General features: G+C 34.5%; 4 protein-coding genes across 4 annotated transcripts; 2 read left to right on the plus strand and 2 right to left on the minus strand.

Annotated features, from left to right (window-relative positions):
- The first annotated feature begins 3,138 nt into the window (after positions 1-3,138).
- Positions 3,139-4,331, plus strand: LOC139085625 (cuticle protein 8-like). Its single transcript, XM_070633718.1, has 3 exons — positions 3,139-3,200; positions 3,479-3,751; positions 3,807-4,331. Exons 1-3 carry the CDS (start codon positions 3,195-3,197, stop codon positions 3,951-3,953), a joined length of 426 nt encoding a protein of 141 aa, XP_070489819.1. The 5' UTR covers positions 3,139-3,194; the 3' UTR covers positions 3,954-4,331.
- A 3,453-nt stretch (positions 4,332-7,784) lies between these two features.
- LOC139085621 (uncharacterized) lies at positions 7,785-8,783 on the minus strand. Its single transcript, XM_070633714.1, has 2 exons — positions 8,725-8,783; positions 7,785-8,611 (listed from the first exon to the last, which is right to left on the minus strand). The coding sequence occupies exons 1-2, from the start codon at positions 8,739-8,741 to the stop codon at positions 7,828-7,830; spliced, it is 801 nt and encodes a 266-aa protein (XP_070489815.1). The 5' UTR covers positions 8,742-8,783; the 3' UTR covers positions 7,785-7,827.
- An 840-nt stretch (positions 8,784-9,623) lies between these two features.
- Positions 9,624-11,259, minus strand: LOC139085620 (uncharacterized). Its single transcript, XM_070633713.1, has 2 exons — positions 11,175-11,259; positions 9,624-10,565 (listed from the first exon to the last, which is right to left on the minus strand). Exons 1-2 carry the CDS (start codon positions 11,189-11,191, stop codon positions 9,755-9,757), a joined length of 828 nt encoding a protein of 275 aa, XP_070489814.1. The 5' UTR covers positions 11,192-11,259; the 3' UTR covers positions 9,624-9,754.
- A 3,526-nt stretch (positions 11,260-14,785) lies between these two features.
- LOC139085619 (homeobox protein 2-like) lies at positions 14,786-18,769 on the plus strand. The gene is made up of 4 exons (XM_070633712.1): positions 14,786-15,051; positions 16,486-16,612; positions 17,108-17,279; positions 17,485-18,769. The coding sequence occupies exons 1-4, from the start codon at positions 14,980-14,982 to the stop codon at positions 18,674-18,676; spliced, it is 1,563 nt and encodes a 520-aa protein (XP_070489813.1). The 5' UTR covers positions 14,786-14,979; the 3' UTR covers positions 18,677-18,769.
- The last annotated feature ends 7,666 nt before the right edge of the window (positions 18,770-26,435 follow it).

Raw genomic sequence — 26,435 nt, forward strand, 5'->3', positions numbered from 1 at the left:
CATCATAATTAAACAATCCTGCAAAAATATTCTCAAAATATCAACCAAAAACATCCACATCATCCAAATTACAACCTATAACAAACTTCATCCAATCAAAATTGACTCCAAATTACTCGAAGATTAAATTACTCAAATATTGCGAAGAAAATTACTCGTTCAAATTACTTTTTAGACGATTATAATATAATCACATCAAGCAGCCCTTCAAACCTTCAAAACTTTTATAATTTACAATTTAGAAGTCATGAAACTGCCATAAGCTATTTGCAATTATAATTTAAAGTCCTATAATGAAAGTCGATAATCACCTTTTATGTTTTACGGCATGCTAAGCAAAAAGCACCGCAGAATATTTTCGTTTATTTTAGATAATCATGACAAAGAATCGTTTAGTCACAGTCCCGAGGAGCACAACGTCTACGTTCGGCACGAATTATTCATGGTGTCCATTCCTCCTTGGATGCCATACAGCTGTCATGTGGTTACCTTGAAAAACGTTTTCTGATCGGTTGTGCTTGCTTGGGCATCGCTAGTCGGGAATTGACAATCTTTAGCTAACAACAGTATCTCGAAGAAGAACAAAGAATTCCTGGATTGAATAGAGGAAGCTCAAGTCCTTAATACGAGTTGGCTTTAGACGTTCTCTCCGGTCGGCAAGAGGCTCGCTTATGTCTCTGACACGTGTCGCTTGCATTGTGCTGCTCGGGATTACCTGGGGTTATTGAAAATCTAAACAATTTATTCAGTTCTTGTGGCTTTAATTTTTCATGAATCATGGTTAAATAGCCGGTCGTGCAAAGCTATGTTTACGTTCGTCCAGACAACAAGTTATTCTAGTTTATAGATTTTAACAGTTTTTTAGGCAGTAGTTCATTGATTGGAAATGGACAGAAATTAATTTGATTTAAAATGAAGGAAAAATTCAATTTTTATGAGTTTCAAAATAATTCAAGGGCATGCATGGTTGGTGACATGAATGGGTAGAGTGATGGATCATGGCTATGGTATATTTTGGAATCAATGCAATGAATATCCAATAAGAAATGACTAAAACATTTAAATACCATAGTTTAGGTTTAATAAAATCGAAAAATTCTCATTGTTCATTCCAATTTTGAACCCAAAAGTATCAAACAGTCAGCTTAGTCACGTAAACTACAATGCAGGAGAAAATAGCATGCAGTTGATCTTTCCTTGATAGCCAACAATTTATTTATGTAAAATATTTTAACCGCTTTGAATCGGAATGCATACAAATTGATAAAATAGTTCGATAAAATGTTAAAGTTATGGCAAAAATGCATGCAAATATGTTGCATAAATGTGTCTTGCAATTCCGCCAAAATTGATCCAACTCCTGACATAACTCGTATGCCAAAAAGAACGAAAATCTGCAAAAATTCAAAAATCAAAAATTACATCCAGCCAGACATAGAAAATCTCTCAATTTTGTCCGCCATAAAACTTAATTTCTGTATTAAGCCAGACGACATATAATTGTATGCCTATATATGTGCCATTTGAATAATAACAATAATAAATGAATCATTGCAACTGCAAATATAACTCAATATTCATAACATGTAACTGAATCCATATGCAATGAAAACAATTCCTGTGTGAATATATTTATTTATATCTCACAAAAGACATTATTTAATGCATATTGGGGTATGTTGGCATGTAATGTATGTCATTTTGGGTTTGCAAGATGGGTTGAAGTCTTAAAATTCATAGGAAATTGTTGGAGTTCGTTCAAAACTGCAAGTCTGAAGACAAATAAAGGGAGACTTGAAAATTTAGATAAGTTTTTAAGGTACAGCCGAAGTCTGCAGGTCTGAGCATCTAAAATGCAATAAAAGTAGGCAAAATGCAAGTCTAATGTAGATTTGTGGTTCTTAGACGATCCTTAGAAGTTAATAATAAGACATTTGGATTTCAAAACACTTAAATTGATTTACTCGACTATTCTGGACCTGTGTAGCAATTCCAGAAAGCACACGACGTATAAATAACCAAAAATCTGGGCCAAGGCCAGCGTGTCTCTGGAATAATGCCAACTTGACCTGGCAACAGGCCAGTTTTGATGAAATTATTAAATCAGAGTCAAGTCTGCCTGGGGTCGGATTTTCGGTCATTCTAGGATGCCTGCCTTCCGGGAGTCTCAAGAGTCTCCTCAAAAGTATCGAGATTGACACAGTTCCAATAACAGCTAGACATCATTAAATCACGATCCCCTCGACTGCCTTTTTTCGCAAGATCTTTCAAATCTAAACTCATACTCGATTAAAGAAGCATAAAAATCAAACATTAACATGAACAACAAGGCATGAAGAATAAATTTAAGCGAGATCGAACCATAACATCTGCATGAATAAGAAGTCAGCTTACCGCGCGTACCGAGAGAACGATAGACACAATCGAAAAGCATATGAATGCATTAATAATATTTCCTTTACATTTAGTTCAGTTTTGCTGACTTTTTTTTTTTGTTTACACAATGCAATTGGCAGCGGGACATTATGCAATTTTTTTTTTGTGTTTTCTGGCATTTCACTCGACATATGCACGACGACGACTGGCTCTCTAATGTAACACGGTTGCACATATGCGTTATTTTTGCTTCAAAATTGTCTAAACATGGGACATTTGAGGCTTAAAATTTAGGTAACTAATGCAGCCTATTTTCTTCACCGTTGAGCTGTGATTTGACTTTTAAGTTCATGCCAAAATGCATTTTGGTTGACTTATAAAATTGGATGTACGTGAATTTGAATTTATTGCTGCTTCTAAGGCTAATTCGATACTGAGAAACGAATCGTCACTAAAAGTTTATTTTTTCATGCCGTACCTGCATAAGAGATCAATAATGGATATAAAAGTTGTACTGAGAGAGGGGAGCTGCTCTCTGCACTACAGCATATGACTTTTGATGTCTCTCCGAATGTCTCGAAAGGAAAAAAAAGAGCAAAAAAGTCTCAAAATGAGAAAATCACATTTGGGGATCAGGTGAGCAAGTAACTTGGATATACATTTTTGTTGTTTTATAATTTTCGGGAGGTAGCTTGCAGTCACTGCAAAAACTTTACTATATAAACTGACGTGTGCCATTCGAAAAGACATCAGTTAGTTCTCGAACTTTAATAAACAAACAGTTTATAAACCAAATAAAAAATTTTAATTTAGTAATCATGAAGGTACGAAAAGGAAGCATAAAAGTGACAAAATTTTGGTGGATTTTCATTTTTGGGGAACTTGAAAGTGAAAATTATACAATTTGAGATAAAGGAATTAAAATTTTGTGATTTTTTTTAAATGCCATATTAATGCATAAATGATTAAGCTCTCTAAAGTGGCAATAATAGCTTGTGACATAAAATGCATAAAAGAAGAAGTTCAAGTGCTTGAAAAAAAATCCTCAAAAAAATTGTGATTTTAGTGATCAAATTACTCATAATTTCCCCATTTATTATAGTTGTTCATTGTTGCCGCTCTCTTCGTTGCATCAGCAATCGCTAGCCCAGTCTATGCTCCATTGCCAGCATATCATGCCGCACCAGTTCACTATGCTCACGCTCCAGTCCACAAAGTTGTAGTTCCAGAACCAGTTGCATACCCAAAATACTCATTCAACTATGGAATTAAGGACCCACATACCGGAGATATCAAGTCACAAGCTGAAGAACGCGACGGAGATGTCGTTAAGGGACAATACTCACTTGTCGAACCTGATGGTTCAGTCAGAACTGTAAGATGATCACTGAATGATTTTTAGAATTTCCACTAATAATTTGATTATTTAGGTTGACTACACCGCTGATGACCACAATGGTTTCAATGCCGTCGTCCACAAAACAGCTCCAGTTGTTGCCCACCCAGTTCCAGTCGTTAAACACGTTGCCCCAGTTGCCTACGCTCACGCTCCACTCGTCCACGCTCACCACTACTAAATTTTTTTTTAATTAAGACAAATTAGCATCCATTGCCAATTTATCAACCACCACAAAAGAACCCATCCTCAAATTCCTCAAATTCGTAAAAAAGACGAACGAATCAGTATTCGATGATAAAATTATTGATTAGTTTTAACTCAATTCAATTATAAATAGATTTTTTCTGCCTTACTCATCTCAATCTTCCTACTTATCTGTCCTATGACTATCCAATCTTATTATTATTATGCATTCCTGTGTATGATTGTTGAGAGATCCACAATTTCATCACCAAAATGTGACAAATTCTCTTCTAAAATGTAAGATTTTTATATACAAAACAAATATAGACGATAAAGACTATTTGTGTGAGAAGTAAAACCAAAAAAACAGAAACTTTCACTTTTTTCATCTTCAAAATTGCAATTTCATGCTGCAAATAAAATTGCAGATAATTACATAATCGAGCAATTAAATGAATAGCTAGAATGAGCTCTTTCTCCATAGCTACACACCTAAGAACATCAAAAAAGTGAAATTCAGTGCTAAATTAAGCAGTTCAGTTAACCGTGAACAGCACAAAAGGTTGAATCTTACGATTGCCATTGATAGAGAAAGTTGTGATGAATTTAAGACATTTCTTGAGTGCTAATTAATGTGATAATATTTTAAATGCTATCCTCCTACCCTCATCTTCCTTCATATGATGCACAATATCTCTCTATACTTCCTAAACTCTATTTTCCTATTTTATGCTTATTTTCTTGTTATTTTTTATAAAATTGCAAACCTTTCACATTCTATACTCAGTGATATATCACGTGAATGATGAAAAAAAGGCATTTTAATTATCCTGAAGAATCATACAAAAAGTCGATGCGAGAATGGTGCTAATAAGGGATTATAATCCATAAATTATGATGGAATCTCATCCATTTCTACTGCCAATTTTATGCTCTCTATAGAATATACAGAAATGGAATCATCAGCCCTAACAGGCAAAGATTATGCCTTCATGGTACACAATGACCAATAAGGAACCTCTCTGCCTAGCATAGAGCATGCCTTCATGGTTCAGAATGTCCTCTCTGCCTGCTAGGGATCATCATTTATGGATATAATTTTTTCATTCTCAATCGCATAGTTTTGTAAGAATATTAAATAGAAATGAACAAATTTACATTTTTTTGATGATGAAAAGCTGCTCATTTCCATTTAATGATAAGAAATGCAACAAAAAATTAAAAAATAAAAAAAAAAAAAAAGTTTTTTATATGTAAATAAAAAAACAGAAGATTTGAAGTTGAAAAAGAAACAAAAAAATGTGTATTTTTTTACGCAAACATTTTGCAGCTACAGCACATTCACAATTTCCTTGTTGGATAGGTCAACATATACAGCATGCAATGCGTTAAGTCATTTTTTCATCTACGTTTTGTCGCTTGAATGCTGGTCGAACGCAAAAGCAACATGCGATTGCAACATCCAATGCTACATCCATGACAAGTAACAAGAAGACAAACAAAACAGCTGATGTCGTGTACACAACTATTTATTTCTTCTTTGGGCTGTGCTGTATATTGCATTAGATTTTTTTTTCTTTTCCCAATGGTAATTGACTTTAAAAAATAATAATAAGGTAAATTCAAGTCAAATGTAATAATAATAAGTATTTTGTTGCTTATGTTTGACCTTTTCTGTAATGTCGGTGTTTCTTGATGCAAGACTTAGATTGAGAAGCTTCGATAGTAAAAGTGAGGATGGAAATATTAATGAATATATATTAAGTAATTGAGAAGATTTATTCGAAATAGCCCGATGGTCTTAAAATCAGCCGTTAGAGCATTCTCATGTATTGTCGTGAATTAGAAGACTAAGGTTGTGCGCTCCTATTGATATTCGAAACTTTACTAGACTTTACTTCCATGACATCGTTAAATTTGCATCTGAAGCTGGTTCTAACGCTGGCAGCCGCTTGCTAATTACCTATGCCAAGTGCATTACCTTCTCTTTCGACAGCATCTTTCGATGACTGAGAAAACAGTTTTCTTCCCCACAACTAAGCCCGAGTGAGACTCAAACCCATATCCTACGTTTTTCAGTTGAATGCTCTTACCATTGAGCTATCAGGAGTTGGTATGGATCGTAGCACAAAGCACATTTAAACCTTTTTTCTCTATCCAGTGCTCATTATACAAATCTTATTGTTGCATTGGACCACAATCTGAAAATCAGAAAATAAGGTGGTTTCACATAAAGGGAACAAAATTGGCACGATGCTTGATTTATATCACATTATCAGCATTTTCTTCATCACCTAGAAAGGCAAGCTTCTTAAATAAAGTGAAATATAGCGTCCCTATGTCGATGTGACTTTGGAATTGGGCCGGAGCATACCACTTAGTCGTCATTGTCGTTAGTTCACCATACTTACTTACTTCCTTGGTTGGTACGCACGTGGGCCCATTGCCGCACTATGAGAACGTCTAAAGCCGGCTCTGTCAACCGAGAACTTCTGCTAGTTTGGAATTTTAAAGACATTATGTCAAGTTCTTAAATGGACAATATGCTTTTTTGCGATACATTCAATTCCAAACACTTTGCAAAAAAAAGTTCACAGTAAATAAATTACAGCAATTTTCTACCAAGCAAAATTCACCTCAAGCATCTATTTACTTATTTACCTATCTATTTCCAGCATAACTACTATTAATAAATAAATAATAATAGTAATAAAGTTAAAAGAAATCAATAGATTGATCAGCATAAGTAAGATGAGTATTACATAATTTACATTTGTTTGCCTCGCAGCATCGTGCACAGTATGAGCATGTGAATGAGTTTCAATATACAGGCGCCTCATTCTATTCATTAAAAATAGTCTTTAATGATTGACTTCACGAAATCGTCCACACACCCATTCCTTTAATCAGCATCAAGTTCACTGCGGGTTCATTGAATTTTTAATGGATGTTGAATGATGAAAAGTGAGCATAAATATCTATAAAAAGCTTTTCAACACGATCATAATGAGGAGCATAAAATCAAGGTCTAAGTTAAACGTTTTTTTAAATTTGACAGCAGTTATTTTTGGATAATTACATTGATTAAGGCATTGGAAAAATTTAAAATCAAGGTTTGAGAGTATTTAACAGCATCATCTGGTATATTAAGTCATCAGCATCAGCATTATCAAAATTTGTTTAATACTTTTTAATCAGTATATTTTTAATGTGAACAATTTGTAGAACATCAAGTTTTTATTGTGATAACGATAAGTTACAAATTGACATTTGACTTTTACCGACTCAATAATTTTGTTCAATTAAATCAAATAATACAAATTTTGTTATCAATTCATCAAAATTTGGGTTTTCCGTTGTTTTTAGTCACTCCAACTCGGTTTATGTATTCACGATGTCATAAATGACGTTTTGCTTTTTTCCCAACTCTGCACAGTTGCATTATACCAATTTGTACCAATTTACGTAGCCTCAATTTTTGTGGGGTTTTTGCGTCGAGTTGCTGTGTCTACTTGGTGTGAACTGAGCTGGTATGAATGGAAACAGCAAAAAAGCACCCAAATCCGACTAGATTTTCCCTAGAATTGAATGCGGGTCGTTAGCATCGGTACGTTATCACTCTAACCACTATGTTACTGCTGCTTTTTCACTGCCTATACAAACAGCATGCTAAGCTAGTATTTTTAAGTATAGCATGCTCTTGAAACCATATGCCATGTCTGTTAGGGTAGATTAGTATTGAAATACAAATACAAAACTATCGATTTTTTAAGAAAATTTTATTTGGTACTTTTGTCAAATTCAGAACAAAATTGATCAACAGTTATTAATCTATTGCGCATTCTGGCATAGAACAATGCAATCATATTTTAATGTGCCTTAATTTTCTCAATAACTTCTGTAATGTTATCAAGTTTACCATCCAATTCCAAAATTTTATTGGTTAAATAATCAAGTTTTTCATGGATTGTGAAAAAATCTTTTGATGGAGGTGCTTCGGGACAGTTTTGTGTCACAATTACGGGAGCTGGAGTGGTTGTTGTTGTTGACGTTGTTGATGTTGTTGATGTTGTTTCTACATATGCTTGGCATTGTGACTTCGCTCTAGTTATTTCAGTTAAGACCATTGGACGATTATTTTCTTTATAGACATTAGCACAGCCACTCATCCAATAATATCTTAATTTTGGCAAATTATCGAAAGCATTTACATTAATGTGTTTGATGGGATTTTGCCAAAATGAAATCGCTTCTAAATTTGGATTGTGGTCAAAAAGTCCTTTTTCTACAACTTCAATGAGATTATGATCTAATATGAGAACGACCAAATCTGGATATGGACTCAGATCATCTTGATGAATTTCTTTGATTTTACCAGAAACATAAAATGCTTTAAGATTTTTAAATATGCTCTTAAGACCTTTAGGAAACACTTGAATGTTGCCAAGACTACCGGAGAGTCCAAGTACATCGTTGTTCGTATGGTATGTATGAGTTCCGGTTATAAATACATTAGGATTGTCTTCGGAGGTTACAGATTTAATTGAACATGAAAGTGCTGATGAGATGGCATAAAATCCACGATTTTGATAAGAACAATTGATATTTATTGATGTTGCTATGCTTAGAGTTAAAACAAAGCAAAAAGCAGTGCTAAATTAGAAAAATAAAAGAAAAATTAATTAGGTATAGTTTTTAAACAAATTGAGTCAGAAGTAAAGCAATCGAGCTTGCTTTAACTCAGGATTAAGTCTTTTAAAACTTACAGAATTATTTTGTTCATCTCTTTAACTTTTTTTTTTGATTTGTAGTTTCACTTTCAAAGTAGGACTTTAAAATGAAATGAGTGAAGCATAATGCGACAAATTTATAGAACTTTTAGGAAAAGAGAATAAATTTTGTCGCATCAAATACCTAAAATAAATGTTTTATTTTTAATAATCTTGCTCATTGATTATACTATGGATTTGTATGGAGAATCGGACTGTATTTGTATTATTCAAGCATTATGTACATTTTAAAGCAGTATTGATTGACTGCGTAATCATCATGATTTAATCAATTATTTAGTCAAGCTGACTTGACTCGACTCGACTCCATATAAAATTATGATCGATTTCGAGTTACTTACTTTCTTACTTCGCTGGCCGTACAGATCAAGTGTAATCTATCGCCTCCCTCAGTCGGTTCCTGAAGCTGGCTCTATCGCTGGCTACTGTTTGCCAATTACGAATTCCAAGTGTGACACTATTTCTATCGACAGCTTCTTTCCATGAGTTCTTTGACCTATAAAGTCGAGGTGTCAGGATGGTTTTGTACTTCGATACCTAATTATTGTGATACCGCGCATACGGTCATGGGCTCTAGACTCGGCAGAGGAACTTTTCGCCGGTCCTTTTTTGAATCATATGCAGTGGAAATGCGACTCCCAACTCTTTTGTTCGCTAAATGCAATACGCTGATAATAGCGTCCTCAAAGAAGTGTTTCTGATCCCTCTATTTACTGAAGATCTACTGAATGCAGTGGTCTGGTGCACCCTCACTTCTTAAACAATAATTTGCCCCGAAACGTCCTAGCGAAGCTCTGATTCTCATTGGTTGGTAATTGCACTTGAGTTGCATATTTAGTCAGTTGTGCTGAAATTTGGTAAAACTGAAAAACGACTTTCAATTCAAAATTAAATTTTATTTTTTATTCCTCGAATGAACCAGAGTGTGGCCGTGTCAAGATTGACAGTTTCACATTATATTGTCGACACGGCCACACTCTGGAATTAACAAAGCTTTATAATATATTTATTTTGGATGTCTCAATGCACTTTCCAAATTACCAATAGTGATCAATAAGTTGTTAACAGTCTGAGCCAAACTGTTATACTTTTCATCTAAATTTATAACTTTTTTACTCAAATACTCAATCTTTTCGTTCATCTCGAAGCAATCACTTGCTGAACAACTTGCTTCTGTTAACTTCTCAGAATAGATTCGTCTTGATATGGTCGATGCTTGTGCTGTCTCAACATATTCCTCGCATAAAGGTTTAACTCTCTCAATTTCATTCTTGACTTCATCACGATTGTCAATCACACGAGCGGAAGCACATCCACTAAGTATTAAATATTTTAAATTTGACAAATTATCAAAAGCATTGGAACTGATGTGACGAATCATTTTACTATCAAAAACAACAGCTTCAAGATAAGGATTGTAATCAAAAAGACCTCGCTCAATTACTTCAATTTTACTTCCATCAAAAACAAGTGCAACCATATTTGGGTACGGTTTTAAGTCCTCTTGATGAATTTCTTTGATATTTCCACCAGAAATGTAAAAGGCAATCAGATTCTCGAAAACTTCACCCAATCCTCTTGGGAATGTTTCAAGTCTTCCATTACTGTCCCAAATTCCTATAACATCGCTATTTGATTTATCAATTCTATGAGTTCCTGTAACTAAAGCATCATGACTGTCTTGTGAATTAACGCCTTGAATTTGGCATGTGTAGACTCCTTTTATAGCATAAAAATTTGATGTTCTAGTGTAGTATGCACAATGAAGTTGAATGGATGTTGTTATGGTTGCGATTGACAGTAAGCCGAATGTAAGTCTAGGGTTGGAAAGTGAACATTTAATTAAAATCAATGGTATGAGGATTAATTCACTAATAAAGTTTGAATTTCATGAGGAAATTGTAATTTGCAGTGGTGGTCAACCTGTGTGCCGCCAAAAATGTTTGATTATGACACGAAACACATGACCTCGAAATGAGAAGCTTCTGCAATAAACAGGTCAGCAAGACATCAATAAGTAGATTAAGATCAAGGAATTACGGTTGGATTAGACAATTTCAATGCTGGGGAAGAAACACACGTTTGTTTGTGTAACACCGCCCTTGGTTTGAATCTGCAAGATCAAAGACGCTCTGGAGCTTTATAAGCTACATGGCGCAGATCAGTGATGAAAGAATGAATATCAACATACAGACAGAGAATTTCTGCAAAATAATTGACAGAGCCAGCCACTGAATAAGATGGAAAGCATTCTTTTGTAACCTAAGTTCCACAAAGAAGTATGAATACAGTAAGTAAGTAACTTTAAACTGTATACCGTGTAGGGTTCCGATCAAGTCCTACCACCTAGGTGTGCCGTGAAATATAAATGATTGCCCACCACTGGCTTAACGTAATAAGTAAACAGCAATTAAACAATAACTTACAAAATAAATTTGTTCATCTTTAAATTTCAGAATTTCTAATTTCTTGATACGTTATCAGCAACTAAACTCATCTAAAATATGTTTATGACTGACCAAAAAACTTAAAATGCAAAATATTTATAAAATTCTTGTTGATAAGAAATTAGATCACAACATTTGGAAATAGAGTATATATTTTTTAAACGATTAATCATATGCGCGTAGCCTCAATTGACCCAGGGTCATTCGCAGTAAATAAATTATTTTACTCAGAACTCGAAATTGACACAATCGAACTAAATTAGCTATCAGTTCGATTTCTTCGGTGATGGTACGGTACGGTACCGATGGTTTACAATAATAATACGGTAATGGTGCATCTGTACCATTTTAGTGGTGCATCTGTACTATAGCTTTCTTACTTACTTACTTCGCTGGTCGTATAGATCAGTTGTGATCCATGACCTCCCACAAGAGGATTGATACCAAGTGCAATACTATCTCTATCGATAGCTTCCTTCCAAGAGTTCTTTGGGCGTCCACGAGCTCTTTTATCGTCCACAAAGTCAGGTTTGAAGACCTTTATGAATAGAGTTGCACCACAATGTCTTAGTTCCCACCTATACCGTACCTACGCCGGAGAAACCTGCCCCAGTTTTGATTGTCAGAGTTAACCTCAATAAATCTTAAAAAGCAAAGTCAACTCCAACATTCCACAAAACAGAATATTCACAGAAATATTCACAGAAATTAGCATCATTAAAGGTCAATAGATGAATAGAATTAAGTTGCTGTGCAAAAAAATCATCACCCACATGTGCATCCATAAATGTCAAATTAAGCTGTGAGTAAAAAAGAAAATAGGTCGACTGAGTGCGAATATCTCGACAGGAATGATGTAACTTGATAACTTTTGGCGTCTGTAAAGAAACAAATTTAGAAAGATTATTTATTTCGGTAGTTCCAGTAAGCATCTATATCCATATAAGATTCGTTGAACCATTTTTTTTTTGAGAATTTTACAGCCACAGAATATTTTTGAAGATTTCTTAAATGACTGTTATTATTCTCACATGACAATAATGCTTCTCATTTAATTCACATTTCAATTTGGTCCGTAACGATGCCTTTGTCGAATATATCAAGATGTAAATGCACTTTTTGTTTTGTGGGTGTCTTACGGTGCTTCGTGATCTTGCATTAAGAAGGCTGTAAAGTTTGTTATGAGTTTTGATTTTCAGGTGCTTGGATGAGTGAGAATGTTCAATTAGCATCGATATGCTTAATTTTAATGGAGTTGATTATTTTGTGAGCTTTTGCAATTAATGAATTTGGGAAGGTTGATTTTGGATTGTCAGAATAGAGCAGAGTGCCTAAATTGGCTGCTTAGGACCTCCTGTCCCAGGATTGTGTTAGCCAGAAGTTGTTCCAAAGCTGGAAGTTGACTCGAATTTTGTTTGGAGTCGAGTCGACTTCGATTGAAGATCATTCATTAAAAATCAGATATAACATAATGCCCCGAGCTGTACGATTTGGAAAACAGTCATTTCTTGCTGTCAGAGCAACCATAACCAGCATAAAGCCAATCCGACGACTGTTTTCGGCAGTGAACTATATTGAACTCCAGAGTTAATCCAAAACCAAATAACTTACTGAATATTAATCAATTTTCGAATTCCAATCCATAAAATCCATAACTGACAAATGATCAATCAAATTTTCATTCCTCATCACCATCAAGTTGCGTCACAGTATTATCCGGTCTGTGATTAAGCACTTACAGCTCATATTTATTGTTCAGCAACAAAATTGCAAAGAAAGTCATTAAATAAGAGACAAAAGAACTGTTAATAAATCATCCACTGGAACCGTTACAACTGTGCCTCAATCATGTGTAAACTAATCTAGAATCACGCAGATTTGACACCTAGGAGTTACAGTTTAAGTTAAATAAGTCGTCTTTGTTGCGTGACTATCGCAAAATGATTCAGAATTACTTCTTGAGGCTTAATCCTCAATGAGATTTTATTGTCAAAATATAGGTAACTAATGTCATGAGATGAGACATCCGATGATACATGAACTAACTGTTAATCGTCAGCACAGCAATTATATTAAGTGACTACCTTGAATGGCTTCATTTAATGACTAAAAATATTAAATTTTTATTTTTAGATATCTAGCTATAGTTCTTGTATTTGTTGTGGATATTTGTAAGGATCAATAAAATCTGTAGTAAAATGCGGGAATTAAAACACCTACAAAGTAATAACAAGTCTATTTTCATCACGTGACACACATTCTAAATGCATCTAAAGCCGATGATCTGAAGATGCCAAATTTGTATTGTTTCTTTTGTGTAGCGGCATTCTTTGTAGGAAACAGAGTTGGATATATTTGTGTGTTGTGGCACTGTAATGCTGGGGTAATCATATCCTATTGGGTAAAATTCAAAATTGTAAAATTCATGGCTTAAATTGACCTACAATCTCTACCAAATTTAAGAGTAGAGCTCAAAGTTTGGACTTCAAAGTCTGGACTTAAAATTCTGCACTTCGTTGCCAGAGACAAAAGTTTGTTAAATGCTACTTATTTCCGGAAAATATTACGGATCTGAAAAGACAGAACTGCTAGCTACAATATTTAGCATTTTGTTCATACTAAAGAAACCTGAAGAATTTTGGATTTTCTATTTTTTTTATGAACATTTAAAGACAATTTTGTTGTTTCAGTTGTCAAACAAATGTTTATTAGAACTAAGCAGTTCCGTTTTGAACTTCCAATATACTTTTGTGCTATTAAGCAGCCAAAATGCTACCAAATTCTGTTTAATTCACTTGTCAAGTCGATTTGTTCACAGAAATATTCGCTCCACTGTAAGTATGACTTGGACAAATTATGAAGTACAGCTGAAATCTGCAGGTCTTTGCATCTAAAGCACAGTAAAACCAAGCCTACAATTCTTGTTCGCTAACATATTTTTGACCGTTCAGGGCTGCTTAAAGTACATTACTCGTAGATCTGTTTTTCAAATTTTATTAAAGGAACCACAGTTTAGATTCAGCTAGGCAGATAGTGTAAGGTATGTTTGATTGAACCTGGACAACGACTGTCACAGTAGAACACCGACAGAGTATCCTAAACAACTCTGGACAAGAATTTCACACTCAGTCAACGATCACATTCTTACTTAAAATATGAATGAATGCAGGTTGAATAAACTCATCCATCAGTAAAGTCGCGGGCAATTTCTTTTCAAGGTAATATCTTTTATAACATTATTATTACACATGCTAACCAAAAATTGCCAAAATTAGCTTACCGCACATGGTGATGTATACCCATCTCCTTATAATCATCACATGGATGTTTGGCTATAAAAACAAACGCAAATGATTGTTTTTTGGAAGCGCACGAAAACAAAGAATCGGTAGATGAGAATTGTGCTGGATGTGAGTCGCGAAAAATTTCTTTTTATTTTCTATCTCTTTCATTCTCATATGCTGCATATGGCGTTGATGATGATGACGATGGGCTCTTTTTTTGTTCTCTAAAATATAATATCCACAAATTGTTAGTAATATAAATACATATGGACACTCACCAAACGACTTCAGTATTGCAAAATTGTTGAGAATAATCGGAGTGTGCTTAACTTTCTTTTGGATATACTCGACCGCGAAAGACACTAGAATATCGTATTACAAGTGGATCTTAAAGTTTACATTTAAAGCACCATAAAGAACCACAACACGATAATAACTCAATGGACATTTCAGTATAATGTGGATTAAGTGTTGATTTTTAGTGCCAATTATCAGCTTTTATGTTTATTGAATTCAGAAGCTTAATAATAAAGTTCAATAGGACTAAATACTCAACAATGTTGTTAAAATTTGTAAGTTTGTGTATTCTGATTGTTAGTGCTACTATGATTTATATAAAAATTGGAATTGAATATGTGCAAATTGAGTGGATGAATGAAGAACAAATAGATCAATTACTGACATTATTGTTGAACTTTTTTGTGTGATTTAGACTTGATGTTTATTAAATAACACGTGAAGTAAATTGGATATAAATTATTATAGAGCAGTGCTGTTCAAACTGTGTTCTGGACATAAAAAATTTGAAATGCCATAAAACGAATTGTTGTGCGGTTCATAGAATTTTCAAAAAATTCATTTACAAACTATTGTGCCGCGGCACACTGCTTAGACAACACTGGATTAGAAGGTTAATTTGTCAAACTTCTGCAAATGAAGTGTCTAAGAATAAGTCTTAAATGAGAATCTTAGAAGCGAACGAATCATTTTGTAGTTTTTTAGTGGCAATAAAAATTCCTTTCTTAAATAATTTCCGATTAAGCTTCTGAAGACTTGATTCGAATTTTTATTCCTGAATAAATTTTAATCTTTCATAAGTGAACGACCCCAAACCAAAACTAATTATACACAATCCAGTCAGTAAAGTTAAGATGTTTATAATTAAAATGTCTATTATAATACCCCAAATATCTTGCAAATTTCATAGGGTAATAGAAATGCTGGAGGCTTATTAGCCAAATTGCTATTTTATCTGTTTTCAAACGTGTTTTTGTTCTGTAATTTTATTCTTTTAGTAATAAAAACTATCTATTCTAGTCAGAATTTATATAGCTTTAAACTTTTATCAGAACAAATATTTAGTCATAGAAATTTGGCTATAATCTTGTTGATAATTAGTCAAGAAGTGACAGAATTAAAAACTGAAATTTAAGTAATATCAAGACAACAGAGTTGACATAATTGCAAAGTGGAGACACATTAGCAAATTGAAACTGAATACGCATCTGAGGCTTAGTGACTCACAATGCTTGGTGGCGATTTACTCTAAATTTCCAACTCCTGGATCCTACTATACTAGATTAAATTCTGAAAATTCCGTATAGACACACCTCCACAAGCATTAATATATCGTTCCTATACCAACACCAGCCCCTAAAGTGTTGATTTAGTTATTTATACTCATCACCCAGTGACAACTTATTTAAATCCACATTGAAACTCACATTTAATTTTATTAAAATCATTTACTTCACAAAAACCGTTGAAATTGTTGTAATTTACTCAATTTAAATGACATTAGTGGAAATTAATTTTTTTCGCAGTAAATCTTCAATTTTGGATATAAAAAAAAAAATTGTCAAAAATTCTTTGTAAATCTGTGTTCCACCCACAATAAAGTCATTCATCCATATTTATTCTCATTTTTAAGTAATTAAATACTGCAATAAATAAAAGATTTCAATGCCCGTTAGAGTAACGAATAAATTTTTTTGAATAATTTTCAGGTAATTCTAGTAAATTTTTTAAGCTATGCAACATGTCGTACAGCACGGCAATTTCGAGAAATACCAGAGGCCGCTGCGAGGCTGAGTAATGCGGAATTTCCATATTATAATATTATGGCACCTGATGGTAAGATGCTTGAGATATTGACTTTTTAGTGACTTAACCGAGCAGCACAAAACAGTCGGCAGGGTGTCAACGGTTAACCGCGTTGATGGTGAGGTCCTGACGATTGCCTGACTACTCCGTGACAGCTGATAAGAGTTAGAGACTCCTAAGTATTATGCTGGACATGCTGTACTTAATGCACTTACTGTACTTACTGTACTTACTGTACTTACTGTACTTACTGTACTTACTGTACTTACTGTACTTACTGTACTTACTGTACTTACTGTACTTACTGTACTTACTGTACTTACTGTACTTACTGTACTTACTGTACTTACTGTACTTACTGTACTTACTGTACTTACTGTACTTACTGAGTGTTGTACTGTACTTTTGGAGTGTCAGGTGTCTGATCCTTTCACTTCCACCAATTTTTAAGGCAGAAAATGAAAATTGCCGCCTAATGCTTTATGCTGCCTTATGATTAATAAAGAATCTTTTAATATTCTTAAGGTCCCGGAACATATGCATTTGGATATGAGATAGAAGACCCAGCAAGTGGAAATGTACAATTTAGAGATGAGCAAAAGCATAAGAATGGCTCAGTGACTGGATCTTATGGAGTTTTACTGTCAAATAACGTGCTGCATATCACAAGATACATTGCTGACCATCGAGGCTATAGGTAAGCTTTGTTGGGAGCTTTTTGTGAGCTTTTTGGAAGTTTAAAAGCTTGGATTAAGATTTTATATCTAGGGATTTAATTGTATGGGTTAAGAGCTATGCAATTGACTCTATCTGCTCTATTTAGGGAATCAAATCTCGAACTCTTAGTTCTTTTAGCTAAAAATCCTTAAACAACATTATTTAATCAACTTTTTCACCCACAGAGCCAGCTCGGAAACCAAGAAAAAGAACCCAAATACTCCACTAAGAATAGAACTACAACTACAGCCAACAACGTCCTCAACATCAGCACAAGGCGAAAATCAAGAATATCCATTTTCCCAGTCCACAACCACACCAATTCCTAGTCCATTTGAGACAATGAAACCCTCAATTGATCCTGTTGTTGCATCACAAATTTATCAACAGCATCAAATTAACGTTAATCCTTCCCAAAATAACTTAAGAGATCCAAACATAATTGATCCAAATGTGGCTAATGCATTCCTAAATCAAATGTTTTTTGTTCCACAAAATTCAATTTATGGATTACGTCAAAATCCATATGATAATACTGTAAGTACATATTCAGCACCACAAAATAGCTTTCCATTTTTCAATTGGTTTGGATTTGGCAATAGTAACAGCAATAATAACAATAATAATAATTTATATGCAGATCAGGTACAACAACAACCACAAAGACCTGTTATAGATTTTCTTAATGGCATCGCCAATAATAATCCCATCACAAATTTCTTTAATAGTTTCGGTCAATCACAAAATGATCAAAATTCAAATTATCAAAATCAAAATCCATTCCAGCAGTTCCTTAACAATATTAATCCATTTAATTTCTTTAATAATAACAATAACAACAACAACAACAATCGACCTGTTGTGTCACTGCCAATAACACAATCAGATTATATACCACCAGCTGGTACACAGCAGGGTATTTACATGCCACCACAAAATAATGTCGATTCATCGGTTTTTAGTAATGATCATTTTCTTAATCCTAACACAATGACACAGGGAAGTCCACAAGTTGTTCATAATTATCAGCCCACAAGCTCATCATTTAATGACTATTATCGTCCACAATATAAACCATATAGTAGTGCATGGCCATATAACAATAATAATAGACCTCATATCCAAACTAACAATTATGCAAGTCCTTACACCTATTATAATCCATATCAATCCATGACATCTAACAATCATAATAAAAAGCCGAGCACTAAAAAGCGCAAGAAGAATAAGAATAAAGTTCAAATTGACACAGATTCTGACTGGTTTGAGGATTTTTTAGATAAGAGGAAGGAAGCGAGTGTCGAGATCACCAGTAAGCATGCATCGAAGAAACAAGATGATGATTATGATTTAGATCTAGACGAATACTTTCGGTAAATTAGCTGATTTGTATGCCTGGCTCATCGATATCATCAATAATATAATTTATTATATCATAAGTAATTTTTATAATTAAGGCAAGCAATTGGCAATGGCAATAAAAAAGATTCTAATTTAATTAAAAATAATTTGGCAATAAATTCTGTTATCTTCATCCTTAACTGTCTCGTACTCATCATTTGTAAGCGACAAGACATTTGTGACAATTTGCAGGTTCGATTCCTTTACATTTAGGCATGATGAGATTGTTGAGATGCATTTTATGAAATTTTTATCAAAATTATCTCGTCCATGCTTCCAGACATTTAGGGAGTAGTTGACTGGATATTGATAGACGCTTGTTAACCAGAGACAGAGAACTTCATCGTTTTTACAGCTGACTTGATTTGACATTGATGAGGAACCAAACATTTCTCGTAAGTTGAATTTGCAGGTGAGAAGGAGAATTGGAAGGCAATTTTTGAATGGTCCGTAGCCGATGTTGCTGGAAGTAAGGTTTAAGTTTAAATAGTCATGTTTAGAGGATTAGTCTTACAAACAGAGTGAGCATATAAGTGATCAATACAGAAGACAGCTTCAGGCGACTCCTGTGGGAGGTCATGGATCACAACTGATCTGTACGACTAGCAAAGTAAGTAAGTAAGTTAGTATACAGAATATGATCTCAAAATGCACTTGACAACTAAGAAAATGGCTATCTACACACAGATATTATCGAGGACCATAGAATTACATGCAGAATGGCTCCCTACACTCAGATTCTATCTAGAACCATCGAGTACTATGCATAATGGGTATCTACATACTGTAACCACTGAAATCGTCGTGTACCAGCGAGTACTACCGAGCAACATGCAGGAAGACAATCTACACACATCAAGTTCCATCGAAACTTACAATGGACAGTCCCAAAATACCACAAATCGGTTAATCAATTAAAAATCCAGCTCTATGACGACGTGATTCTGACATGGAGCCAAATTTGGTTTAAATCCAACACTATGCCAGATTTATGCCAGCCTAGGACCAGCTTTTGGATCAATTAACCGACTTATACTAGTCGGTCATTCAACTTACACAATTTTCCCACTCAACAGGAACATCTGATGACATCTAACATAATTGACATTTCCAGACGGATCAAATGCGCAATTCACAACCTTATTTGATGACAATTTCACCGTCTCAATATTAGGATGATCAATCGTGATATGTGAAAAGAAGTCCGTCGGTGTCGTTATCATTTCACAAAATGAGCATGGACAAGTGATTGGCAATCGCGGTAAATTAAGTGCGACATTTTCTATTGACTCTTTCGTATCGTCGTCATCTTCGGGTTCATAAAACTCAATTGCTTCCATTTGTGCTGGAAAATTATAATCGCATCGATAAACAGGTGTGAACTTGACACGACAGGCATTGAATGGAGCTTTTGAATCTTTTTTCTCTTCCGGAGGTGAAGCTTCAAGACGTGAGGCACTCAATGATGTGAAATTTGCAGTTTCCGATTCATTTATAGCTGCTTCATTTTTATAAAGCTGATATGCTGAAGCTGGCTGTGAATTTTCAACAACTGACTGAATTTCGTCGGCAAAACATTCACTTCTGGTTGAGAAACTTTGGTGTGATTGACGTGACTCACTTAAAACAGCACGAGTCGATGATTTGTTGACGATCAGTGACTCACCAAAGCATGTGCTGCGTGAACTTTGAACTGGACTTTTTGACATTGAATTGTTGCTGAGAATTTGTGTCTTTTTTGATGATGCTATGGAATTGCTGAACTTGACACTTGATTCCTGGATTTTTATAGACGGTTCTGTGAGGACTTCCGTCCGACCGGAGAAATTCTTAATCATTTCCCTTTCATCTTCTTCGTCCAGCATGATTGAAAATGACGAATCATCAACTTTGTGGCCAATAACTTGAACACATCCGACAATTGGCTTTTTCTCACATTCAGCCTTGTTGCAGCAATTTTCATACTCGTTGAGTCCCTTCATGATTTCTATGAAACTACTGTCTGAGTCTGATTCTTCATTTTCAGCTACAGCTATTGGAATTTCCTTAATTTCGTCTTGATATGGTTCTTGGATTTCGGAGTAGCAAATTCTTGGAATGTCATTGTTGATTTCGACCTAGAATTGAAATGGAACTGCTTAATAAGTTCATTTCTGGTACCTTAATACTCACATGAATAAAATTCACCACTTTTAGTCCACACAAAACACAATTCACAGCACCATCATCGCAAGTCTTACAGAATACATGTCCATTGTCGCAGATCCTTCGCTTAATTTCATACAGCTCCAAATCCACTCGTTTACACGACGAACAAAACATTTTTGAATTGTCTTTCACTTTAAAAAAAATAAACGAAATTAATATCATTGCGTACTGCGATGAAGATAAAATTTAATGAAAATGAGAGTTTATTTTATTGATTTTTAATGAGTACGAAAATTAGCACTGACTTAATTTTGGCAAGACTGGTTAAATCAGTGGTGGACAACCATTTTTTTTTTGTTGCACACCTTGATAGTAAACCTCGTCAGAAACTGTCGCACAGCATACGATTTGTGATATTTGGTGACATATGTGTGGGTCGTGGCACGCAAGATGTCCAAGACTGGGTTAAATAAAAATTCGATATGTTGGTTATGCATGGCTGTTTATCAGTCTGAAATTAATTGATCTGAATTAACGTGATTTTGTTAATGGCAGGAATATTTTGTAACCTGCAAAATTAACAGCCTGGCTTGAATAGGTGTAAAGTACTGAATTATCAATGTTGTCACTTAATTTTGATACGTAATAATTTGGACCTTGACTGTATAGCAGAAAGAAGTACAATTTCTCAACAACTTGATTTGCACGGGAATCGAACCTGCGCGCCCTTCAATTTCCTGTCGTATGCTCTTACCACTAAGGCATTGGAGCAATCAGTAGTGCATGCCAGAAATGCCAATTTATTATATTACTATGCTCTGGAGGCTTCTAGACAATTTATAGATCTTCACCATAGATCCAACTTTACTTGCAATCTCCTTTACTTGCAAATACATTTTAAGTATTCATGACTTTTTAGCACCCAATAAATTCCAACAAAATCACATACATGCTCTCATATTATGGATTAAATAATTAACCAGAAACATGCATTGACTTACAGAAAAATCGTCATGTTTAAATGTCTCAATAATGTTGATGATATTATTAACATCTTGACATTAATACGCATTTTTCATGTCATGAAAATGTCGGAAGTAATCTCGTCAAAATAAATATTCAACTTAATTTAATAATTGATGTCTTTATTAAGTTTAAGTTGAGACTTGACAAGACATGTCTGGGGAAAAAAATGGATCATTGGCTTCTTTGAAGAGGGGATTTTTCATAAATGATGTTTAATATGGAGGACAGTTAGAGATTTATAGGACAGTGGGACAGGCTTTGTGTATGATTTTTTGGAATTGAAGACGTAGGGATTAATTGTGATCCATGGCCTCTTTTAGATGGCACAATTTTAAGGTACTTCATGCGTGTGGCATAATACACATGTTGCTCACCACTGCATCCGTTTCCCAATTCAATTCTAAAACAATCATCATTTAAGAACAAACCCCAATTATGTCACGAAAGAAATGAACAAATACAAATTAATTACCGCAATAAAGTTCTCACATCAACACTTTCCGGAGCTTAAATGAACGATAGTTAATTTATGTGCAAGACGATGCACCGATCTCGTTAATATTCAATTGTAATTTTCACATTTCACTTCACTTTTGTGTATGATTTTTACGAGCTTTTTTGCAGCTGAAGGCGGGCAAAAAAAAAATTCCACACTTCCGAAACTGCACTCTCGATATTATTGAATAATAGACGATTGAGTAACTGGAGCTTAAATGCAGCACAACAGAAAAAAAAAAATGAAATTAAAAAATTTATATGCAATTGCATATGATGATATAATTTAAATATGTAGTTGTTTTGCATGTGCGTTGAGACTTTATCCTGCCGGCAATACAATAGTCTTTGATGACTCGAGGGATTAACAGACCTAATCTCCATAAATATGATGCATTTCAACAATTGTTTATTATTTACGATGGAAATAATGAAGTAAAAAATTCTCATAAAATGCCTCATTACATCATATTGCATCTCTTTGAGGCTGACATAAATTTCACATAATATATAATTTAGATCATTAATAGTAATAAAAAAAACACAAAATTATGTTAGATGCTTAAACAACCATGTATGTATATCGAAAGCATAAATCTCTCAATTTAATATGCTTTTTAGTTATTTCTTTTTATTCTCTTTTTGTATGTGGTTCAAGTGTCATAAACTCTTTATTTTCTTTGGTGGTTAGGGGTTCTGAGTTCGCTGGGAGAGTTTCTAGGGAAGGCGGATTAGAGCTTTGGTTAGAACAGTGTTGTACAAACTGTGTGACGTTGAAATTTTGGGGAAATTCCATGAATCGTATGCCGAATGTGGTTTTTAATCGAGACTTCCTAACAGGATGTGTCGTAGCGCAAGCAGTTTGGATAACACTAGACTACAGACATAACTTGGATCAGTAGAATCCAGACCAATCCCGAACTGAACATCTTATTCGCTAGGGCATCGATTCTTTACTATGCTAACATCAAGACACTAACCTACACTGACAGCATCATGGCGGTTGATTTTGACTCACTTTTGAGGACAAAAAATGTAGTTTGTCGCATGGTGTCGCTCGAGCAACGTCACACAACGTGATTCAAATTGTCGTAATGAAAATAATTCAGGATTGTTGAGCTATATCTCAGCAAATCGGCCTGTACAAAAGAAAGGACTCATTGACCGAGTTGTTAGACAACAGACCAGATATCTGAAAACTTCTTTTCTGTGAGAACGTACCTGATCACAAATTCAACAAAATCTGGTAAAATCCGACCTCAAGGCAGAGTCAAGTCGACAAAAACCGGCCTCAGGGCAGTCAAATCAATCTGGGGTCGGATTTTCAGACATGGTGTTTCTTCCAGGGTAGGTTCGTATGCCTTCCGGGTAGGTTCGATTCCCACCAGAGACCAAGCAATCTCTCAATCATTATATAGAATGTTGTCGATATTAACATAAATTGTCACATAATTTTTACGACATTACAGCCATCATTCGGCTTAATAAGTCTACATCTAAACATTCATGTATAGCAGGTCAAACCAATCCATTAAACCCTTAAGAAATTCAATTAAATTTCGAGATCCGAACAATTCAAACCACTAATTCAACGTGCATGATGTTGTTTTGTTGCACAGAAGTTACCTTTTTTATTTACCCATGCTGTGATTTAACTGTGGCGCTCCATGATTAATCAATAAGCTTGTAACTAGACGAGCATGCAAGGTGTAATCAATCATGTATCTATTAAATATTTTTAAGTAGCACAATTTTTAGTTAATTTACCTCAAAATGTCACCTTGAAAATTTTTGAGTAATTAAGTTGAGGTTCGGTACTGTATAGAGTTACCATACCTGTTTGACTCTGGAAAATTAATACTCTTGTGTTTCAAAGGGAAAGCTCATTATAATGTTGGAAGGTAAAAGTGATGAAAATAAAAAATTCTCATGTGCAGCAACGATTTATAAAATATGATAAATATTATATGTCTCTATAACAATATTCTTATGCAATTTTAATTTGACATAATTTCAGTCTATGAGATATTGTTTTATGTGGAGTAAGTAAGATGGGAATTGAACGTTTGGATGAAGAGCATTCTTATGAAATGGCTGGGATTATGAAATGTTGATGTAGTATAGCAGGTAAATCTCTCAAAATCTGATTTATCTAGCTTTCTTGATGTCGGGATTGGATCCGGGAAAGTCAAATCATGGCCACAGTCCCGTTACCTGTTCAGGAAATCATACAGAACCGGGATTTCGGGATCTATTTAGCACACTTAACTCCTTTTGAAGTTTGAGCCGACTGCAACCTCTAACTTCGAGCTAAGCTAGTTATCGTCCTAAGTAGCTCAAAGTCTAATAAAGTCAGTATCCAAAGACAGCATTTTACCGACTTGTTGTCAATACCATGCCCAAAATCAAGACTTGAACCAGTCTCTGACTCTGGACCATTCTGAATCCAAACTGACAAAGAACGACCTCACTTACTTACTTACTTCCTTGGATAGGGCGCACGAGGGCCAATTGCCGCGCGTAGGGAATGTCTGAATACAGTTCTATCCTTGGAAACCTTCTGCCAGTTCGGGATATTAAGGACTCTAGCGTCCTTTTCAGCACATCCTATCTAGGAATTATTCGGTCTTCCTCGCGATCTTTTGCCATTTACAGTCTGAAGAAGTTTTCTTACAGAACGACCTGATTCTAGATATTTCCGGTTTTACTTTACATTTTGGTCCATCAAACCCGAAAGTTTACACAAAATTCTAATCAAATGTAGCAACAGAAGTGAAGCACAATATCACCAGAACTCAAAGTTAAGCAAGAAACTCCATTTGACAGTCATTGAGGAGCTATTTGGAAGCTATAAGAGGTTATTTACAGTCCACATGCAACACTTCCTCCCTGAGTTAGAAGTCGACTCAACTCCAGAATTCCGAAGAGTCGACTTTAAGCTCTGCTTCGTGTATCTCATGATATAATCCAGACGAACGCATCCAAATCCATGTAGGTGGCACTAATGATCATTATTACTATTTTATTAAACGAGAAAAATAAAAATCTGTTTAATGCAACGTTTATTCAGTTACTGCTTTCGACTGATTAATGTACACAAACCAACCATTTCTAATCCGATATTTTATCGCCAATTCCAGTTATTAATTATTTTTATTTTTATTCATAATTTAAGAAAAAAACGCAAAAGATTGATTGCATAAAACGACAAATGGCTATTATTAGCTTGTTTTGGAAAGGAGGAGGAAGAAAGATTTTATTTCCATGAAATCGATTTTAATATTCCACGCAAGAAAGAAATTGGAAATTTACTGAAAAAATATGGTGGATTTAGTTCAATAATTTCACTGTTAAGCCTTTACTGATTCACTAAATAAACAATTATGGACGTTATGGACTTAATCTAAAGCTTCTTAACAAGTGTTTGGAAACTCATTGATGTGAGTCAATCTAAATATGTCAAATTGTTTTCAAGCTACTTAGTCAACATGAAGCCATTTGACAATGGGACAGACAATGGAAAATAAGAAGCTTTGAGTGAGTAAGATGCTGGTGTAACATGGTTGAAAATTGCATGTGGTCCACTTAGTTGATCAGATGAAGGCTTTATGGTGTACAGATAGTTGGCAATTGTTGAAGGAAGGCAATGCTATGGACTATTAAAATGACTTCAGAATAGAAGATCGTCAAGTCATTTAATTCTAATTAGAATAGGCAATAGGCTGTCTTCGGCCATTTTTCTTGGCTTTTATTGTAGAATTGGCAGTCAACAGCGACAGATCGCTTCCGATGGCTGGTGGCAATGGCGAGAATCGAAATCTGTCAATATCCATTAATCTGCATTTACTGTCGATGGTAGATGATATTCAGCGAACTTTCATCGATTGCTGTGTGACTACTGTCAACTCTGATTCAATGCATTGATTGGGTTTGTACCCTTCGATCATACTTCACTAAACTTGGTCATGCATACCCCAAAAGCTGCAAATATGTTCTCTACATTAGAGTTACAAAACAAACACCTGTGACAGGCAAAAACTATTCAAATTCCTAATAATTTGTATTG

Source organism: Chironomus tepperi, unplaced genomic scaffold (genome assembly GCF_022539635.2).
Source record: "Chironomus tepperi strain 1889 unplaced genomic scaffold, CSIRO-AGI_Ctep_v1 contig_74, whole genome shotgun sequence".
NCBI classification, from domain to species: Eukaryota; Metazoa; Arthropoda; class Insecta; order Diptera; family Chironomidae; genus Chironomus; species Chironomus tepperi.

Excerpts from the sequence above, each read along its gene's own strand:
- LOC139085619 (XM_070633712.1), top strand. The coding sequence starts at position 14,980 with ATGTTTATTGAATTCAGAAGCTTAATAATAAAGTTCAATAGGACTAAA. Across the intron at positions 15,052-16,485 it reads CAACAATGTTGTTAAAATTT|GTAATTCTAGTAAATTTTTT; the intron begins GTAAGTTTGTGT and ends AATAATTTTCAG. Across the intron at positions 16,613-17,107 it reads TAATATTATGGCACCTGATG|GTCCCGGAACATATGCATTT; the intron begins GTAAGATGCTTG and ends AATATTCTTAAG.
- LOC139085625 (XM_070633718.1), top strand. Across the intron at positions 3,752-3,806 it reads CTGATGGTTCAGTCAGAACT|GTTGACTACACCGCTGATGA; the intron begins GTAAGATGATCA and ends TTGATTATTTAG.